This window comes from Tachypleus tridentatus, chromosome 13, assembly GCF_004210375.1.
Source record: "Tachypleus tridentatus isolate NWPU-2018 chromosome 13, ASM421037v1, whole genome shotgun sequence".
Classification (NCBI taxonomy): Eukaryota; Metazoa; Arthropoda; class Merostomata; order Xiphosura; family Limulidae; genus Tachypleus; species Tachypleus tridentatus.
The window spans coordinates 19,424,719-19,445,726 of NC_134837.1; the positions used below are offsets into that span (position 1 = coordinate 19,424,719).

Sequence of the window (21,008 nt, forward strand, 5' to 3'; positions counted from 1 at the left end):
GAACGCATACAAAAATACAGTGCTTTTTTGTTTTGAATGAGAGGTTTACGAAAATGTTCGTGAAATTAAACATTGATTATGTATTGCATCATATTTGTTTGTTTTTTTTTGTCAATATTATTGCAACTTAAACCATTACTTTAAATATTTTTATTTTTTCTTGAAATTTCACCACGTCGTGAATCCTTTGAGCATTTTTCTCCTAAGTGACGTATCTCGTTACTTTAGAATGGAGTTTATGATTTATAAAACTAATAGAATACCAAGCTTCTAACTGGCAGTGTAGTTGAGCCAACATCGTGAATATATCCTCCAGCAACTGCTATATCGCGAAACGAAAAAAAGTGAAAACTAGCTCTGTGCAACGTTCTCTAGTTGCTTGGCGAATAGATGGCGTGGCGCTCATAATTACTTGAAAGCATTCGTGGTTCAAACGCCGCCTGTCAAACGTACAGTATATATATGCACGCAGCTTTGTAACACTCCACCTTATGCGATCCGTACGCTGTGATTGGTAACTCCTCCAACAGTTTATTTATATTACGGAACTGACGCAGACATGATTTGAAACATTGCTGGGAGCATCGCGAAACTTCATTGTTCATGGATGTGATAAAAAATGAACACTTATTATCTTGTTTGGACATCTGCCAATGTAGGTTTCACACGAACTTTTTGAAAATTAAAACAAAATTATCTATTTATGAAGTCAGGTGAAATCTACAGCTCTGTTCAAGATAAAAAGAAATAACAATTTGTGTACATTTTCACCAAAGACGCTACATCTAGCAATAGTGGAAACAAGCTAACACACGAGCCACGTGCAGTGTAAAGTACAGATAGTGAGTCGGAGCGAAATAATAATGCCATCTTTAGTAAGTATATATATTTAAACTATTTTATTTGCATGTATAATAGTGTCTATTCTAACTACCTTGTTATTGTATATGGTGTGTACTAATCACTAATACACTTTAACCTCTAATAATAAATGACCACGTTTTGTTTTAATTTTCTAAACGATTTAGAAAGTATTTATAAAAGCATTTTTACTTACGAAAATGAAAGCATGCAACACAAATTTTAGGTCTGCGTGTTCGTTGTTCTTAAGATTGTGAATACAATACCAGAGGTGAAATTATCTAAGAAAAATAAAACATAAAGCCACTAATTTGGATGAAATGAATCTATTATTGAAGAAGGTAAAAAAATATGTATCAACGTTGAAAGCGAGTACTTATTTCGTCAGTGGTTAATACTGTGCTAGAAAACAAATGGGGGGGGTATTATGTATGTAAGTTTGTTAAGTTAAAGAAATGTAAGTGTTATAGACTAAACTCGTGAGAAACATATTAAAGTTTCACTAACTTATTGTTTTTGAAGCACAAGTTCTAAATACCAGCACAAAAGTATGGATGCGTCGCTGAAACTAAACCGCGTTAAAAACTACAGTTTCTAGAAACTATAGTTCATATAATGCAGCAAGTTTAGGAAACATAATATTAGGAAATATGTGATGCATGTAGTCTGGTTGAGAAATATTAGGCCACGTTTTGGTGGAGTGAAAAGAAAAAAAAAAGTATTTCACGATAGCTAGATTCCTTCATGAAACTAGAATGTTATATGATTTTTTATTTTTTTTTAATTTTGTGAAACTTGCAAAGAAAACCGATGATGCAAAAGAAATTAAAAGTAGTTAATTTTTGTTTATACTGGACATTTTATCAGCACCATGAGCTCCAAAATAAGTTTTAGAACTTTGTGTTATTTCATTTTTGAATACTTTACTTAAAGTATTGAATATGTTTTTAAAAGTAGATAAATTTGGTAAGTGCGCATTTGCAGTATAACTCTCTTCCTTTCTGTAGGCCCAACATGTCCAGGTAGCGAAGACATTCGACTCGTAATCTAAGGGTTGCGGGTTCGAATCCCCGTAAAACCATACATGTTTACCCTTTCAGCCGTGGGGACGTTACAATGTACGGTCAATCCCACTCTTCGTTGGTGAAAGAGTAGCTCAGGAGTTGGCGGTGGGTTGTGATGTTTAGCTACCTTTCGTCTAGTCTTACACTGCTAAATTAGTGACGGCTAGCGCAGATAGCCCTCGTGTAGTTTTACGCGAAATTCAAACCAAACTAAACTGTTATTGTAGGGTTAAACGATTCCTGTTAAATCAGTAAGATTATCCATGTTTAGTTTAATTATAAAAATAAAGTTCGTCTTTGTATTATTTATCGATACTTTCTCATAATAAAAGTTTGAAATCTCAAATTATGAATTCATAAAACTGACAGAACTACAGAATCCTGAGTTTAATACCACCTGCATCGAGCAACAAACAAACTGACCATTCATTAATTTGTTTCATCCAGACTCGAGAATGTCAAGCAAGTATAACAAAGAAATTAAACTGGACATAACAAGATTATACAAAACGTCATAACATGTCCTGCTCTAATTATAGACCAGGTTTTTTTCAATTTCCTTATAAAAATTACTTCACATGGAAAACAAACAACGAATGAAAAATTGCCCAGTGCAAATAATGGAGAAAAAAACAGTTCGTAACTTTAATACACTCTCTAGCTCTTCTCTCTTTAGTTGTAAAAGGCAAGAGTAATCATGTGGCATATAAAAGTGGAATAACAGGTTTTCTGCGTAATAACATGCTCGGAATATCAAAAAACACATCAAAATATAGAAGCGAAAGAATGACAGCTCATATTTTTCAAACCCCCAAACTAATGTAAAAACTCCCTATTGAAATAATAGTACTAACAATACAATATCACATAAAAGTGAAGGTTTTTAACATTAAATTATACAGGAAAAGTCTCCAGTTCTTAACAATAAACAGAATTTTGACAAAATTTAAATTTAAATAGAGATCTGTGGCACTGATAGATCTCATATAGTTTGGTCGAGTTAGTACCAGAGGATCACGTGCTGCGTACTGGTTAAATAATTAGAATCTGAAATTCGTTAGTAAGAGTGCGTTATATGCACTGACCCACTGGGCAATTGTCCGATTGGTCAATCCACCCTTGTAATCTAGTTTGGTGATTAGACCCAAGTAAGTAATCGCATAGTTTTATTGTAGTGAGGAACGTTTTCAAATGGATTTTCATCTTTTCATCTTCATCACTGAAACCAAAATATCCAGTCATTTCTTCAAAGAAACTCATGTGACTGAAATGTGACACACATTCAGCTACGTCACAGTAATGTAGTACATCATAATTTCCTAACTCACAGAGTTCTAAATTCATGAGTATGGTTGGTCCACATGTGCAATAACGACAGCACACTCTGAACAAGGAAGTTTTTACAGTCTGTTTGCTGCTCAATGACTTGTGCTTTCTTTCACTGTTAGTTTTTGTAGCTGTAAAAGTGAAAGGCTGCAAATATCTCAGTAACAAATTTTGCATTTCATGAGCCCCATGTCAAACATAGTTTAAATGTTGGGTTGCCTCATTGCAAACCCACATTATCATACTGTGTTTAAAACTAAACTCAAGAAAGACTGTCGATCGGTGGCTTTATGTGCCTTTTTAAAACATTTCTGCCGTCCAAATTCTGTTGATCCAAATGTCAATACTTACGAGGACGTGACTCGAACATGAGACATTTAGACGTTTAATATAGTCTTATGAAGAATCTCCAGAATTCTTCTTTCTTTGTTGGTAACAAAAGAAATTACATTTATTTTACCAGCAACCCTTAGAAACTCTCTATAACGCATTTCATTTCACCCAAAAGAAATACAACAGCGAACGCTGGATCCTCAACCAAAATAACATTCCGAACTAAAAGATGTGACGAACAGAAATCACCAATATTGATAGTAGTGTCATACGACTTTTGTTGTGGTACAGAAGAAATCACCAATATTAATAGTAGTGTCATACGACTTTTGTTGTGGTACAGAAGAAATCACCAATATTAATAGTAGTGTCATACGACTTTTGTTGTGGTACAGAAGAAATCACCAATATTGATAGTAGTGTCATACGACTTTTGTTGTGGTACAGAAGAAATCACCAATATTGATAAGTAACTTAAAGACCAGGATAAATGGTAACATTCAACATAATATTTTAAATATACCGTTAATGTATACAGCCTTGATATTTCATTATTGAAATGTGTTGTTTTCCTCACTTGCACGTGATATTTTGCACTTGTGATCAACAATCATGTGTTTGTCAGACCAAATGTTGTATCCCTTTGATATTTTTCATAGGTTTCTATGGTTTTGCAGCCTCTTTATATGTATGAGAGTGTACATTATAAAAGGAAAGCATTTTTTAATGAATACTTTTGTATTGCATTGGACGATGGATGAAATAACATTTCGTTTTCCAACTAATATACCATGAACATATGTTTCTGTTGTGGCTCTCTCCACATATGTGACGTCGAAAAGCAGAAATAGAGTATCTGCCTTTTCCTTTGTTGTTTTTTAGATAACTGTACTGTTTCAACACAGTTAGAAAAATGTTCGTCCAGGATTATAATTTGACTTTTTACATATCATCCTGTACTGGTCATAACGGACATCAAATACCTGTTCAATTACAGAAGATGTCAAACAGTCAACATACGCTTCTCCACTTTACGGTTGTTTGGTTTTGGTTTGGTTTCGATTTTGCGCAGCGATACAAGAGGGCTATCTGCGCTAGCCGTCCCTAATTTAGCAGTGTAAAACTAGAGGGAAGGTAGCTAGTCATCACCACCCACCGCCAACTCTTGGTCTACTCTATTACCAACGAATAGTGGGATTGACCGTCACATTATAGCACTTCCACAGCTGAAAGGGCGAGCATGTTTGGTATCACGGGGATTCGAACTCGCGACCCTGAGATTACCAGTCGAGTGCCTTTACCACCTGGCCATGCCGGACCTCGTGGTAGTGACAGAAGATTTGTGATTATTAATTAACCCCATCGCTACGGGTTTACTTACAGGTAGAAATCAGAAGGTATGTCATCACGTTTGTAGACTTTGTTTCAAAATTCTATTTAACTGCTATTTTATGAATGTATGGCAATACTTCTGTCATCAAACTGTACAATACAATTCACATTTTAGTGTTATACATTACCTAATGTTTTACTTTAAAGGTAAATATTAAACAAAATTCCTAAATATCGATTTTTGTGTGTCACGTGATATATTCAATGCAACTTTGGTTCAGATGAGATGGTTTGACGTCCAAATACAAAGGCCTTAGTTTCTTTTGATAGAGAAACTCAAGATATTGATGTTTTCAAGCTAGAATATAAAATAAGAACATCCTATTTTTTCTACTTATTTAGATATTATTATATTTAGTGAATCAAACAGTGCCTTCGTCTACCTCTTTCAATTTTAGAAATACTTGTTTATGTACACCCACTTTGCTCTTTCGCGTGTTTATGAAAGCAAAGAACTTCCCCCACATGGTTTTCCCAACCTTTGTAAATTGCTTAGGTGCGAAAAACCGTCTTATTGTTTGGACGCTCGAGTAGAAGGGGGTAAGACTAAATGTTTGGTGCGATCGGGAATCGAACCCGCGGATTACGAGTCGAACGCCTTAACACGCTTGGCCATGTCGGGCCCAAATATCAAGAAACATAAGTTGCAACAAATAATTTGTTTTCATCAATGAAATAAAATTATTTACAGATACAAGTAGATAAGACACCCTAATCTCACACCTAGCTAATCTACAGGCAGATAAAACGACCTAATCTCACACTTAGCTAATCTACAGGCACATAAGACGCCCTAATCTCACACCGAGCTAATCTACAGGCAGATAAGACGCCCTAATCTCACACCTAGCTAATCTACAGGCAGATAAGACGACCTAATCTCAAACCTAGCTAATCTACCATAAACAACAACAATAAAAAGTCCTCTTATCCGAAAAAAACAAAAAGAAAGCTAAAATAAGTGTACTTTTAGAACTTAATTTCTTACGGTGGTTGGGAAATTTCGTTGTAATTGTTTTCGTTTCGTTCGAGTTTGCGCATAGTTACACGAAAGATACCAGCACTACCCATACGTGATCCCGCTGAAAGGGTGAGCATGGTCGGTGACGGGAATTCGAACCTGCGATTATCAGATTGCGATTCAAACGGCCTAACCTACTTTGATTAAACAAAACAGAAGTGCATGTTAGTCTTCATTCACTCAGACTGACAAGAAAGCTCACTGGATGCATCCAAATTTGTCTTCCTCATATGATAAGGTAATTAATCTTTAAAATAAAGCTCTTAAATAGTGAAGTAGAAAACTTTTAAAAACTTGTATCTAATTTATACACCTATAAGTTCGTTTTTAAAAATTCAACAAAAGTGTCTCGTACATTCGTTTATTTTTCTCTTGCCTTCTTAATGAATGTTTCTCTTGCTTAAATGCACCAAACATGCTCGCCCTTTCAGCCGTCGAAGCGTTATAATATGACGATCAATCCCACTATTCGTTGGTATAGAGTAGCCCAAGAGTTGGCGGTGGGTGGTGGTGAATAGCTCTCTTCCCTCTAGTCTTACACTGCTAAATTAGGGACGGCTAGCGCAGATAGCCGTCGAGTAGCTTTGTGCGAAATTCCTAAACAAACAAACATTCTGGAGAAACTCTCAAAACGTGCATTTTAGAATGCGTTTAACTTTACTGCAACATAATAACATCTCTTAAATTGCACAGTAGACAGTGTAAAAACCATAGTGTATATAATATAAATAATTCAGCTTGTTTAACATGAAAAAAACCAAACGAGAACTGCACTTCTAAGATTTCAGGCTATTGTTTGTTAGTTGTACACAACTGTGTCATTTAAATTTAATACGAGTTATAATCTAATTCTAAAGTGCAAAGTGTTAAATTTACTATTGTAAGGAGGAACAGTTATGGTAAGTTTGCTTACCTAACTGTTTACGAATCATTTGTTGCATAGTCCAGTTGTTGGGAATTGAGGTCACGTTACTCGAACCTTCTGAATTTTTTCTTTGCTTTAAGAGCGTATTATTGCATCATAGCGTCTCCAATATATAGATGGTGTTAGTACGTTTAGCCATAAATAGTGTATAATGGCGACTTTTAAAATAGTAATAATCTGAAATTTTATTACAATGTCAGAGTATAGAAGAATAATTCGTCTTGTCAATTGGATTTTAAAATAAACGAAGCCGCCTGTGTGGAGTTTTGATGTCAAAAAGTTATTTAAATCTCTGGTTACACCTCTGCTAATTAACTGTGTAATGAACATTTGTATTTACGTTTGACTCATTTTAATATATTATTTTAAAGCAAGTGGATTGTGTACTTTTCGTTTATTGTTGAAATTTATCGCCAATAAATCACAGACACATACTGTAAAAAATCTAGCCTTATAAAGTCTGACAGTGTTATAGTGTATTGTATACTATAACAAAACATTACATAAAAATAATATAATGAAAACTGAATTAAGTGTTATTTTCAAATATACATCTTTCTTTGAAAGGAAATGCATAGAATTATTTATGGCACATAAACTACACTCAGAAATCAAATAGGACCCTGACTGAATTGTGTAACTTTAAACAATACTACATTTTCCGTGAAAATGTTATACGTTGAACAATTTCAAACTATGCAATATGTTTTAAACGCAAGCGTGTGATATCTTATTTATTTTTAACGTTGTTGGATTCGACAGTGTTTTTCATAACACATCACTTAATGCTGTTTAATGTACACTTGTTTGTACTCTTTTTCTTTGTCTTCTCCGGGTACTACGCCCTTTGGGATAACGAAAAATCTTGATCAGTATAATAGGGCCTTTAAACTTACGAACGAAGAGCGAGTAGTTTACACTGGTTAACTATAAAGAGAGCTGAGTAAATAAACGAAGAGAAATAAACAAATCTATAGTCGATAGTATGTTTTGATATTTGATTCGTTTAACAACGTTTCGACGCTAATGAGTTGATCATTATGAGACCGTTACTTTTGAAACTGACATTTTTTATGATAGATTGCATTTTGTTCAATGAAAAATGTATAAAACCAATAAAACAAAAACAAAAAATACGCGAATTTCTATGATTGAATTAAACGCAAAGCTACACGAGCTGCTGAAAGGGCGAGCATGTTTGGTTAAATGGGGATTAGAATCCGTGACCTTCTGATTACGCGTCGAGTGCCTTAACCACCTGGCCATGCCGGGCCTATTTTTTGATAACTAGTAATACTTTATTGCTGCAATAACATAATACAAACTTCTCAGAACAATCCACATTTGTGAATGATGAGAGAACTTCGAGACAAACGATATCAGAAGATATTGTTTATTCAGTTTTATCATTTAATTACAGTAGCTGATGCGGAAACAAATATTTTGGAGCCAAAAATAGCTGTATTGATTGGTTTGGTTTATTTTGAATTTCGCGCAAAGCTACACGTGGGCTATCTGCGAAATTCAAAATAAACCAAACCAATCAATACAGCTATTTTTGGCTCCAAAATATTTGTTTCCCCGTTGAGAAAATACACTCTGCAGCCGCACTTCATAAAATAGACGTATTGTAGTGAATGAACAGTTGTTTAATAGCTGGTGAAGGGAACAAGTTTGTAGTGAATGAACAGTTGTTTAATAGCTGGTGAAGGGAACAAGCTTATAGTGAATGAAGAGTGGTTTAATAGCTGGTGAAGGGAACAAGCTTATAGTGAATGAAGAGTGGTTTAATAGCTGGTGAAGGGAACAAGCTTGTAGTGAATGAAGAGTGGTTTAATAGCTGGTGAAGGGAACAAGCTTGTAGTGAATGAACAGTTGTTTAATAGCTGGTGAAGGGAACAAATTTGTAGTGAATGAAGAGTGGTTTAATAGCTGGTGAAGGGAACAAACTTGTAGTGAATGAAGAGTGGTTTAATAGCTGGTGAAGGAAACAAGCTTGAAGTGAATGAAGAGTGGTTTAATAGCTGGTGAAGGAAACAAGCTTGAAGTGAATGAAGAGTGGTTTAATAGCTGGTGAAGGGAACAAGCTTGTAGTGAATGAAGAGTGGTTTAATAGCTGGTGAAGGAAACAAACTTGTAGTGAATGAAGAGTGGTTTAATAGCTGGTGAAGGAAACAAACCTTAGAAAGTGAATGAAGAGTGGTTTAATAGCTGGTGAAGGAAACAAACTTGTAGTGAATGAAGAGTGGTTTAATAGCTGGTGAAGGGAACAAGCTTGTAGTGAATAAAGAGTGGTTTAATAGCTGGTGAAGGGAACAAGCTTGTAGTGTATGAAGAGTGGTTTAATTGTTGGTGAAGGGAACAAGCTTGTAGTGAATGAAGAGTGGTTTAATTGTTGGTGAAGGGAACAAGCTTGTAGTGTATGAAGAGTGGTTTAATTGTTGGTGAAGGGAACAAGCTTATAGTGAATGAAGAGTGGTTTAATAGCTGGTGAAGGGAACAAGCTTGAAGAGTGGTTTAATAGCTGGTGAAGGGAACAAGCTTGTAGTGAATGAAGAGTGGTTTAATAGCTGGTGAAGGGAACAAGCTTGAAGTGAATGAAGAGTGGTTTAATAGCTGGTGAAGGGAACAAGCTTGTAGTGAATGAAGAGTGGTTTAATAGCTGGTGAAGGGAACAAGCTTGAAGTGAATGAAGAGTGGTTTAATAGTTGGTGAAGGGAACAAGCTTGTAGTGAATGAAGAGTGGTTTAATAGCTGGTGAAGGGAACAAGCTTGAAGTGAATGAAGAGTGGTTTAATTGTTGGTGAAGGGAACAAGCTTGTAGTGAATGAAGAGTGTTTAATAGCTGGTGAAGGAAACAAGCTTATAGTGAATGAACAGTTGTTTAATAGCTGGTGAAGGGAACAAGCTTGTCATGAATGAAGAGTGGTTTAATAGCTGTTGAAGAGAACAAGCTTTATCTTTTGAATTAGATAGTTCTTTGCTCAGGAACAGTATTATTTGATGGTTACTACCGCTAGTTTGTGACAAAATTAATTAAATATTTTGCTTGTTGAAAACACGTGAAGAAGTAATCTTCGTCATTTCTCTCAAGAATGATGAAAAATCACTCATCATCTGTTGCACTTTGTTTCTCTTACCTTCCAATTTCTCTGAAAGTTTCTATTCGTCATTTGTTTTACAGTTTAGTTCCTAACATTCGAGCTAATCTAAATCACTGTAAATAAACCATGGGTGAAAATCAGCTGTGATAGCGTGCTTCTCTATGCCTGAAATCAAAGTGACATGCAAGTCTGAGGTGTTTTCGTTATTATGGGCTCCGTAAGAACCACCACGTTGTGCATCGATTTCCAACGCGTAGCACATGGAATTACAAATAGTTCGTCCAGTTCTTGTTGTGTAAGCTCAGTTGTTTCGGATCTGTTTGTTCCAAAGCGCCTGGGCCGATCTGGACACTTTCCTGAACGTAGTATCAGTCAAAGCATTTTCTACATCACTGTTTATTACTAAATTGAATATATGTGTCGTAAATTAAAGATGGTTCTAGGAGAAAGCAAACCTCACTGGATTCTCTCTCACTACTGATAGTATCAGATATATCAAGCTTATTTTATTAACTTATTCTTCATCACTTGACCCGAAGGTGTTCTGTCCTGTTCTGTTCTCTTCTGGTTTGGAATCACCTGCACTCCTACTTATAGGTTCAGCCCATGATTTAGCGGAAAACGTGTGTTTTCTAATAACATAACCACTTTGAACTATCTGATGTGTCTACCGAGTGGAATCGAACCCCTGATTTCAGCGTTGTAAATCCGGGGGGACTCAAGGAGAATATCGTGCAAAGACAAGTAGCAAAATATAAAAATAGATGTGTTAATGACATGTGGAATGGCTTAGTGGTATTGTTTTTGTATGGTATTACCATACTGACTTGGTATAATGGTAATTTGATTTTTTTATAAAGCACTCCTCTGGTTGTTTCCAGCCTTTCAAAGTGCCTGTCGCTGACCACTCTTTACATTTGTTGAAATACAGGTGAAAGAGATAAGACTTTTAATTGAAAGATCTCACATTATTCGCGTATTGCAATTCAATAGGAGGGGTATCCCACAGCTTAGGAGCATAGACAGAAAGAACAAAAAAAAACATGGTCACCAAAACGGAAGAGTAAAATAGAGTGAAAGAAAGAGAAACAGTACCGGTACTAATATATACTAATATATACTACCTTCGATCCACAAATGTTTCGTGGTAGTTTTTGTGCCCTTGCTTTAACTGTCTTTATTTTACCATTTTCTCGCACAGCGTTTAAGCTATGGTTTTTTGTGGGCATTATGTGTTAGATCGAGTTATAATGATATATATGTCTGGGATTTTCTTAACTGATTATCCGACATGAAATATAAACCACCTGGTTGATATGAATACCTTATCAATTAAAATGTGTTAACCAAGAAAAGTTCTTGTTGGAATTCTCCAGCTAAAGAATTTAATAAAAATTTGAACAATATTTCTAAACTAAAATTTTATATTACAATAAGCCACAGTGGCATAGTAATATGTCTGAGGACTTACAACGCAGGAAACCGGGTTTCGATACAGGAGGTGGAAGAGCTTTGGGTAGCTTTGTGCTTAATTACAAACAAACAAATCAATTAATTAACCTACTATATTAATATTAAACTGAACATATAAACATTAAACGTAACAATATTATAAACAAACACACAAAAAGAACGTTTTATACAAATCGCGTGAGATTACGTTGAGGATTCTCTGCAGATTGAATCAGTTGAGTATTTCAAGTAGCTTGTTTATAGTTAAAAACAAAGCTACATAGTGGGCTGTTTGTACTCTGCCTTCCATAGGTATTGAAACCCGGTTTTTAGAGTTAGTTGTAAGTTCGCAGACGTACCGCCGTGTCACTGAGCGGTATGTCAGATAGCACAGACCAGCCTAAATTTGAACAATGTGTATATAGTATTATGTATAATATTTATATATATCTATATATAAAGCTGTACAAAGTATAATTACACACAATATACAAATGATAATTTATATTTTATATCTAAAACGTAGCGAGTTGCGTGTTGAATAGACGAAAATTGGAACGGCGCTACTAGCAGCCGATACGAATTTCAAACAAATCGTTGATCGACTAGTCGCTCCTGGAAACAAAGCGACTGTTTGTACCGCTCTGCTTGTGTGATTACGCACAGGTCGTCTGCATGCTTTACACGCAATAGTATTTTCAACACATAAATGGTTCGGATTCGATGAGTCGGCCTGAAACTCGCAATCAGTTCTTTTACGTGTCTAGTTTGTTTTTATAAAGTAATACTATAATACTTTAATTCTACGTAAAGTAGATGAAAAGCTCTTGTAAGGTTATTCATACTAGCTTTACATTAGAACTGGAAAATAATATTGCTTATAAACACTTGAAAATACTTATGTACTATTTTCACGGTTTTGCACGTGACTATGGAGCAGCTTTTGTTGTTATTATTATAGAGTTAAACATTAAACAATAATGAAAAATATGACGATTATTTTCTCTGTGTGCTTAAACAAATAAAGATGGAGAGTAACTTCGAGAAGGTTCTGTTAAGAAAAGTTTCGTAATTTTGATTATCAGAATTTCTGCTATTTTTCATCTTTAGGGCTAAATTCTCCACTTATAATTTAAAAGGTGTTTTTTTTCAAATATGAAGATTCTTCGACGTGTGCTTTTGTGTGAAATTAATTTCTGTTTCTGTTTTGCTGACGTAAGAATGATTACTTGAATGGTACACTTAAGTTCGTAAAAAATTCTCCTTTGTTTTGCTTTTAGGTAGGATATAATAATATAATAATATTTTTTATTTTTATTCCTGATGCTTTTATATTTACAAAAATACATTAATATGTGGATAAAAAAGGCGTCTCTTTTACTTAAAAAAGTATAAGATAAAAACACACCATAGTCTTACATTCATCACCTTGTACATTACACAATACGTTTCTGTATACCCGCTGGTGATGTCATAAATATAACCTTGACTGTTTCTATGTGATTTATGTTGATCAGATGACTTTGCTGCTTTGTTTGTGGACAGATAGTTGAACTGTTTCTAACGTGTTTGCTTACAGTGAGTGTTCTTCTATACGTGTTTGCTTGCTTGCTTTCTCCTGGTCAGGGTTTTTGTCTCATAGACCAAGGATGATGTGGTACACCTGACCTCTTTCTCCTGTCAGTGCTATTCATTTATCTACTGCAGGATGATGGTGATAAACCCGCATGCAGGACGGAGAGAATAGCACCTGCGCCAACCCTTTTCAGGCGAATGTCCATGTGTTTATTAGTTCTTGACTTGATAATAAATGTCAGACCCTATTTTTAAGTGTTAAAAAAAACAACGTTAAACTAGAATGGGTTTTTTAAGTCTAGTAGTCGGTGGCCTTATAACATTCTTATTTTTAAAATATATATTAACGGGAGAGAGTTACTTAGGTCTATTTCCATCATGTAATAACGACCAAGGTCGTATAAGTCTTTTTTTTTTTTTTTGGCGATTTTTCTCAGAGTAATTTACAGAATTATGCAAAAGTTTATTGGCTATGGTTTGAATATTTGTGCATGAGTTTTGATAAGGTGCTGCGAGGGACCTTGTATGCTGTAGTGATAATTGAGTTTTGTTTGTGTGTTTTGGTGCTATATTTGTTTGTACTTCCAGGCGGTAAGTCTGCGGATTTACAACGCTAAAATCAGCGATTCGATTCCACTCGGTGGACACAGCAGATAGCCTAATGTGGTTTGCAATAAGAAAACACACATACATACACATTTCTGGTTTATCAGCTGCTATAAAAAATATATGGCAAGAAGTCATAAGAATGTATTCATAACGGACAAATTTAACTTTTATAAAGAAAACAGTTTAATTTATTTTACGAGAAAAGAATTAAATTGTTACTAACTGAAACAAAAAGTGAATACAGTAAAGAATGTAATAGTTTGGTTTGGTTTGAATTTCACGCCAAGCTACACGAGGGCTATCTGCGCTAGCTGTCTTCAATTAAGCAGTGTAAGACTATAAAAAAGACAGCTAGTCATCACCACCCAACGCCAACTCTTGGGCTACTATTTTACCAACGAATAGTGGGATTGACCGTCACATTATAACGTCCCCACAGCTAGGAGGGCGAACATGTTTGGTGCGACCGGGATTCGAACCCACGATCCTCGGATTACGAGTCGAGTGCCTTATCCACTCGGGCACGCAGTGCCATTTGTCTTTTTGAATTGGTCAGTTTAAAGTTGTAATACAAAATGGCTCTTCAGTTTACAAAGGAAACCAAAGGCAGGTTATACGTAACAAGTATGCGTTTTGAACGTGTTATTATTGTTGGAGCGACATCTTTGAGAAGGAAGGAAAGAATGTTAAAATATAACTTTTATACTGAAGTACTTTTTTATTTGTTGTAAAATGTGGTGCAAAACTGGAGGTCTTAAATACTCTGTTAAATAGTATTGTCGTAGTATTGCTGCTCTGAAACATCAATATATATTGTGATGGTATGGTGGCCTCAGGGGGAAAAAAAACTTCCAAGTTTTCAATTCTTCGGTTGTTCCTCTAATATATGCGTTGTATCACGTTGTTTGTGTTTGTAAACATGAATTTTATAGTTCCAATGAAATGGGCCCGGCATGGCCAGGTGGATAAGACATTCAACCTGTCATCTGAGAGTCGCTGGTTCGAATCCCTGTCATCAAACATGCTCGCAATTTCAGCCATGGGTGTTATAATGTGACGGTCAATCCCACTATTCGTTGGTAAAAGAGTAGCTCAAAAGTTGGCGGTGGGTGGTGATGACTAGATGACTTTCTCTAGTCTTACACTGCTAAATTAGGAGGGGGGGGGGCTAGCGCAGATAGCCATCGAGTAGCTTTGCGCGAAATTCTGAACAAACCAAACCAATCCAAAGAAATAGAAGATTGAAACAACTGGTGAAAGTTAAATACACTATTGAAACTGCTGTAAATATACTACAACACTTTATTTATTTTACGGTCATTTTCATAAACTAGAATACAAGTAGATAGCCTTTAATATATTTAACTAGTCTGCCACTATGAAATGTGAATATATCTTTAGCTATCAACACAATTCATCCATTTTACCGGGAAAAAAATAATTACTTCTGAATAACCTGCTATTTTCCTTATCAATTCAGAGTCTCTTTTATATAAATAAAACAAAAATAAACCTTATTTAATTAAAATATATTATCTATTACGTTTTAATGATTTATTTTGTGTGTTCCAACAAGGGTAATACAAATTAACACAATGATACCTGATAGCTCATACACGCATGGCCACCAAGAATCTTTAATTAGTTCCAAGAATATCATCAATGTTTTTTATTAGGAGCTATGTAAACAAAGAAAACTGAAAAAAATATATAAACTAACTGTAATTGAGCAATTCACACATCAGCTAACATATTAATAAAAGCTTAAAAAATAATACTTCATTAATAAAAACTGTAGTTGCAAATTTAATGTAGTGACAATATACGTCGCTGTTTAAATAGAATTTCGAATAAATTACAACGTCAAACGATATCGATAAGTTCTCAATGTATCTGGAGGAAACTGGCTAAGTGGCTTCGCACTTTAGGCTTAGTCAGAATTATCTCGTGTCGAGTTATTGTGTCCTAGAGCCACACACTTTATCCCAGTTGTTTTGTTTCAGAGTACCTAGCTGTATGATTGGTGATATTTTTTAGTTGAGGACAGACCTATGATGGACTGGCAAGAAGAATGCATCACCATTCTCATCTGCTTGTACAATTAAGACGGTGTTTAGCACAGATTATATGTGCTAGCTCGGCATGAAATGAGTTCGACCTTTTGACCCTGACGTAACTGCATATAAAAGTAATAGTTTAAGTTTCAGTTTAAAATTTCAGAAAACAAATATGAAACTAAAGTTAAAAAATTAATGTATGAAGGATACTGTTCAAAAGGTTTGTTTGTTTGTTTGTTTTAAATTTCGTGCAAAGCTACACGAGGGCTATCTGCGCTAGCCGTCCCTAATTTAGCAGTGTAAGACTAGAGGGAAGGCAGCTAGTCATCACCACCCACCGCCAACTCTTGGGCTACTCTTTTACCAACGAATAGTGGGATTGACCGTCACATTATAACATACCCACGGCTGAAAAGAAGAGCTTGTTTGGTGTGACAGGGTTTCGAACCCTAACCCTCGGACTACGAGTCGAATTTCTTAACCACCTGGTCATGCCGGACCGTGCTCAAAAGGAGGACTGGCAAGGTCAGTGACTAGAATACATTATTGATTAGTACTAAAGCAGAGTATCGTTAAAATATGATAAAATATCTGACACCAACTTCATGGCAACAAGGTAAATAGAAACAAAATGTCGACTTTTATATCTGGCACAAAATGGTGGTTGTTATGCACCAAAAATAATTATAGTCATTATAGCATGTTTGAACATTCTAACCAAATAGGATCTCAATTAACTTCTAATTTTACACGAAAATGTTGACTTTTAAAGCATTATCTTGGAACAAAAGGAATCTGATATCAGGAAAATAAAAAACACGGAATTTCCTTTTGTCATGATCTACCACACTGTCAAATCCTCAGTTCCAAACGTTTTGATTATTGCTAATAATAATAGTATATGTATGGTACAGAGCTTCACGACATATCAAGATTTCTTAGCAATAAAAAGTGAGTGAAGGTTCAAATGAGGGACCAACACACCCATGTGAATGAATGTTAATAAAGCAGGGATGTTTGCTGCTGTGAATATAAAATGTGGTTTTGAATTATATAAGAAGTATTTTCATGTATAATGCTTTCAGAGGTTCTTGGTAGTTATGTGTCAAATACACCTCTACGAACAAGTACGTGTGTATTGGAAGAGAATTTCGTTTAAAAGTTTCAAGTCTTGAAACGTGAGTCGCTATCATACATGACACATAAACATTTGTTGTTTTTTTTACGGATAATGTGGAAACTATTAGATTCTAGTTATGTGTGGCATAAAAATTGTTAATTCAGAAGTTAACAAGAGTTGAAACATATGGTACACACTTGGTGAGGGTACATAAATGATAAGATAACTTTGTTATTTATTTTGTCGTAAGTAACAAGAAGAAAATAGAATTTTAGTGGCGTGTAAGACTTTGAGGTTGATTATAATGACAAAATACAACGGAAAGTGAAGGTGTTTTTAAATTAGGGTATTTCTCCCGCTGTTGTATGTAACAAACAAGTTATATAGTCAGTGATATTATTTCTTATCAGTACATTTGCGTATTATGCATGTCAAGTTTCATCAATTGTTATTAAACATGTTTCTTCACATGAAAAGTCACGTAGCTATGAAATGTAATTCCTGGAAATGTCCGTAACAACACCAGTTATTTTAATTTCTTAGTAGTCTGTAAGAAAAGTAATTGTAATCTGACCTTTGACATGCATCTGGAATGTTAATAATGTTCATCGTCATGTCGCAAGGCGTGTTTTTTTAGTTTTTAATTTCAAACATCATTCGGATTCTGATGATGACAAGACTAGTAGTGTATGTGCATTGTTACGGAAAAAGTCACGCGATACGTGTATCTGCTCTTCAGGCACGTGCAGGCCAGCTGAAACTACTTAGTTTTCTTACCGCGTGTGTAATCACGAACTTATTAATAAATCACTGTCAATATCACACACGTCATGCGAGGGGCTTATGTGTAAAAACATTTCACAATGACTCCTTTCTACATCATTTCTGTTAATTAAAAGTGAGCCTAGACAGCACAAGATCTTACACAAGTCTTACAATGGTCAAGTACAGGTACACAGCAAGGTTATTTGTGAAGCAACGTACACTGAAACAGGTTATATTGGAGAAGTGACAATAGATAAGGCGTACAACTTCAGGATGCAATGTGTGCTGTTCTGTTTGCGATATTGTTTTGCATTTTACGAGCAGTAACCAACAGATTATGGGCTAAGTACAAGTGCTTAAAACCAATAATAATAACTAGGCTTCACACCAATTATAATAACTAGGCTTCACACCAATTATAATAACTAGGCTTCACACCAGACATTACTTTTAAAGCAGTATAAAAGAAGGAAATGGAAAGCTAGAGTTTTCTAATGTTACTAATCGTAACATTACCACACAGTGGATATCATTTTAAGTTATTACTAGCTGTTAGTTGATAAAGGTCCAGCAAAATGCCGTAGAGGGTTACGACAATAGTCCAGAGTTTGAAAGATGAAATGAAAAACGTGTAAAAAAGATGAACGGAATTCATAGAAAGTGTTTTAATATCAGGGTAAGTATTAATTTCATTCATAACTAATTTGTCATAATTATTTTAGTTGTGACAAAATTCAAAACTGAACATATTTTATGATTATTTTAAAATAAGTTTTGGTGACTGTGTGATACTGAGTGTGAAATGTAATGGTTTCAGGTTAAACTGTCTGCTCGAATGCCGGTGGCAGCTTTAAATAACTTGAGTTGAGACAGTTTAAGATCAAAGATGCATAAATAATTAAGGCCCCCGGTCACGAAAAAAAAACCCACTCCTCTAGGCGTTGCTTTAAATTTTTAAATATTATGTCCCAGAAAGTGCTGACTAGTAGAAATAAACTACGTGACTCCACTATTCAGAATCTCTTTTTCAAAATTTGCAATCCGTGAAGTATGATAAAAAGATACAGCTATAAGTAAATTTATTTGAATTTTTTTTATCTGTTTCTACATCTAAAAGGCTCGGCCTGGCCAGGTGGTCAAAGCACTCGACTCGTAATCCGACGGTCGCGGGTTCGAATCCCCACCACACCAAACATGCCTGCCCATTCAGCCGTAGGGGGTTATAATGTTTCGGTTGGTGGTGATGAACTACAGTGTCTTACACTGCTAAATTAGGGACGGCTGGCGCAGATAACCCTCGTGTAGCTTTGCGCGAAATTCAAACCAAACCAATTAACAAGTGAGGCAGGAGATATAGCCATTTCTTCCAGTTAATATGAACGTTAAACCTCATCCACTACATCTGTGGGTACTGTACTATCGTTATCAATCAGCACCCTTATTCTAGTTGGAATTAAAGAAAAGAACGTCTTTATCTAGAAAACAGCGATACGAATTTCCTAGAAGGACTGAATTCATCGGAATCTGATGACCTTCATCGGGGGACACTTTCCGACTTTTATTTATTTTTTTCCAATTTTGTATAGCTCAGTTAACTTTTCCACAAGCTTTCTGAACATTTCGTCTCTCGTATTATGTGGACAGCATACCCACCCTTGGGACAGTACTTCTGGACAGTGTTGTAGTTTTGCATCCTACACAGTGGACCAGAGGCAGTGCTTGTCTAAAAGCTAGTGATTTAGCAGTAATCATGACTCGATGTTGTTCGTTCAACTTAGAACTTATGCATCAATCATTTGTAAGTAGTGTTGTCTTGGGGAATGAAAATGACAACTTCGTTTCAATATTGAGTTCGTTTCCTCTACACAAATTAAACTTGGACGCTACAACCTCTGTCTTGGATATATTGGATTAGCAAATGAATTTAGCAGCATTAACCTTTTATTGAACCTAATGTGTGCTTCGGCTTCCGGATTTTACTTTGAACTTTTTCATTAACGTTGGACCATTCAACAGATTGGCATCAAGTATTTTTCCAGTAGTGCCTGCAATCCCATCTGTAAATATTAAGGCACTGGATATGTCCGTTAGTTGTGTAGTTTCCGTCGTTTATAAGTGAGTCGAACACCGAATTCAAATATGAGAAGTGGGTATCCAGACCCCCTCTACCAGTTGGGGGCTCTTTATAAATCTTTTTCTCAGCACGGAGAATGTGCTCATTAGTGAAAGATTGCATCCCAACAATGAGATGGTATATATGGTATCAGATCCTACGAGGCAAAGTACGTAGCATTGTCACTCTGAAGGTACACTTTACGGATATCAAGATAATTTATTCGAACCTTCTGTAGCATCTCTTTCACTACAGTCGCAACTTATATATTATCTTATTCCGTGTATCCTTCCACCATGTAATCAGTAAATTCTTACTGAAATCCAGGAACACCATCATCATACACCCATCTGGCTCTCATTGAAACAAGAAGTGACATACCTTTCTTACCAAAGCACTCCACTTGACATTCCCTGTACTTCATGGGTAACATCTTCTGCTGATGGTCAAGCACTATTATAATCATTGATGAATCAGTCTTCATTTGTTCTTCTTTAACTTTGTTGATCGCATCAACATGGCTTATGAACCATATACCACAATGTCGTAATTTGTAGAATCGCAATGGACGCCAACATTGGTTTTACTTCCTTTTTTCTATCAAGATCATCCACTAAGTAACGAGACAGTCTGCACCCTGATGGCCTAACATCAATGTCTAAAGAAATAACTCATTTGCTACATTTAACAAATTGGCTGTTGTGTGAACATGGTCACTTCGTCTACCTAGTGCAAACCTACAGCAATGTGTCTGATCGACAGACGATAAACTTAAATGCTTGTGTGTGTTCTCATATATACCAGAAATAATTATTTTTTCCATCTCTGTAAGATTTGCTCGACGCTTGCTTGAATATCATTTGCCGCGAGACCTTCGCGATGTTTCATGTTGCTTAATATTGCCAACGTGTACTCAAACGCGAGACCTTCATGATACTTCATGTTTCTTAATATTACTAACGTGTACTCAAACGCGAGACCTTCATGATACTTCATGCTTCTTAATATTACTAACGTGTACTTGAACACTGAACTGACATATTTTAGTCGAATATAGTAGGTTGACAGATCAGTTTTTGTTTCCTTTTTTGCCAGCAGCTTAACGATATCGCCAAATGTATGCACCCCAACCTGTTCAAGGCTGTCAAATAAGTTTTTATACGCTTTATGAAGGTTTTCGATATTCCGTCCGCTACGTTTATAAACCAACACACTTGAAAATACGTGGGTGTCAAGCCTAACATTTCTTGATTCACCAGACTGTCCTTAAAGGCTTCTTTAAATGAACGTA

At 35.5% G+C, this 21,008-nt stretch overlaps 1 protein-coding gene across 5 annotated transcripts in view; it reads left to right on the top strand.

Moving 5' to 3' along the window:
• The first annotated feature begins 253 nt into the window (after positions 1–253).
• The window catches only part of LOC143239764 (septin-2-like), an 84,597-nt gene continuing 63,842 nt past the window's right edge, over positions 254–21,008 (top strand). Inside the window, exon 1 of one of the 5 annotated variants that reach the window (XM_076481243.1) lies at positions 254–875. In XM_076481243.1, coding sequence (XP_076337358.1) covers positions 864–875 — 12 coding nt within the window. In that variant the 5' untranslated portion in view covers positions 254–863. Of the gene's footprint in view, positions 876–3,388; positions 4,078–5,267; positions 6,236–17,822; positions 18,281–19,339; positions 19,403–21,008 lie in introns of those variants that run through there. The other 4 variants (XM_076481245.1, XM_076481242.1, XM_076481241.1 and 1 more) reach the window with 4 other exon arrangements.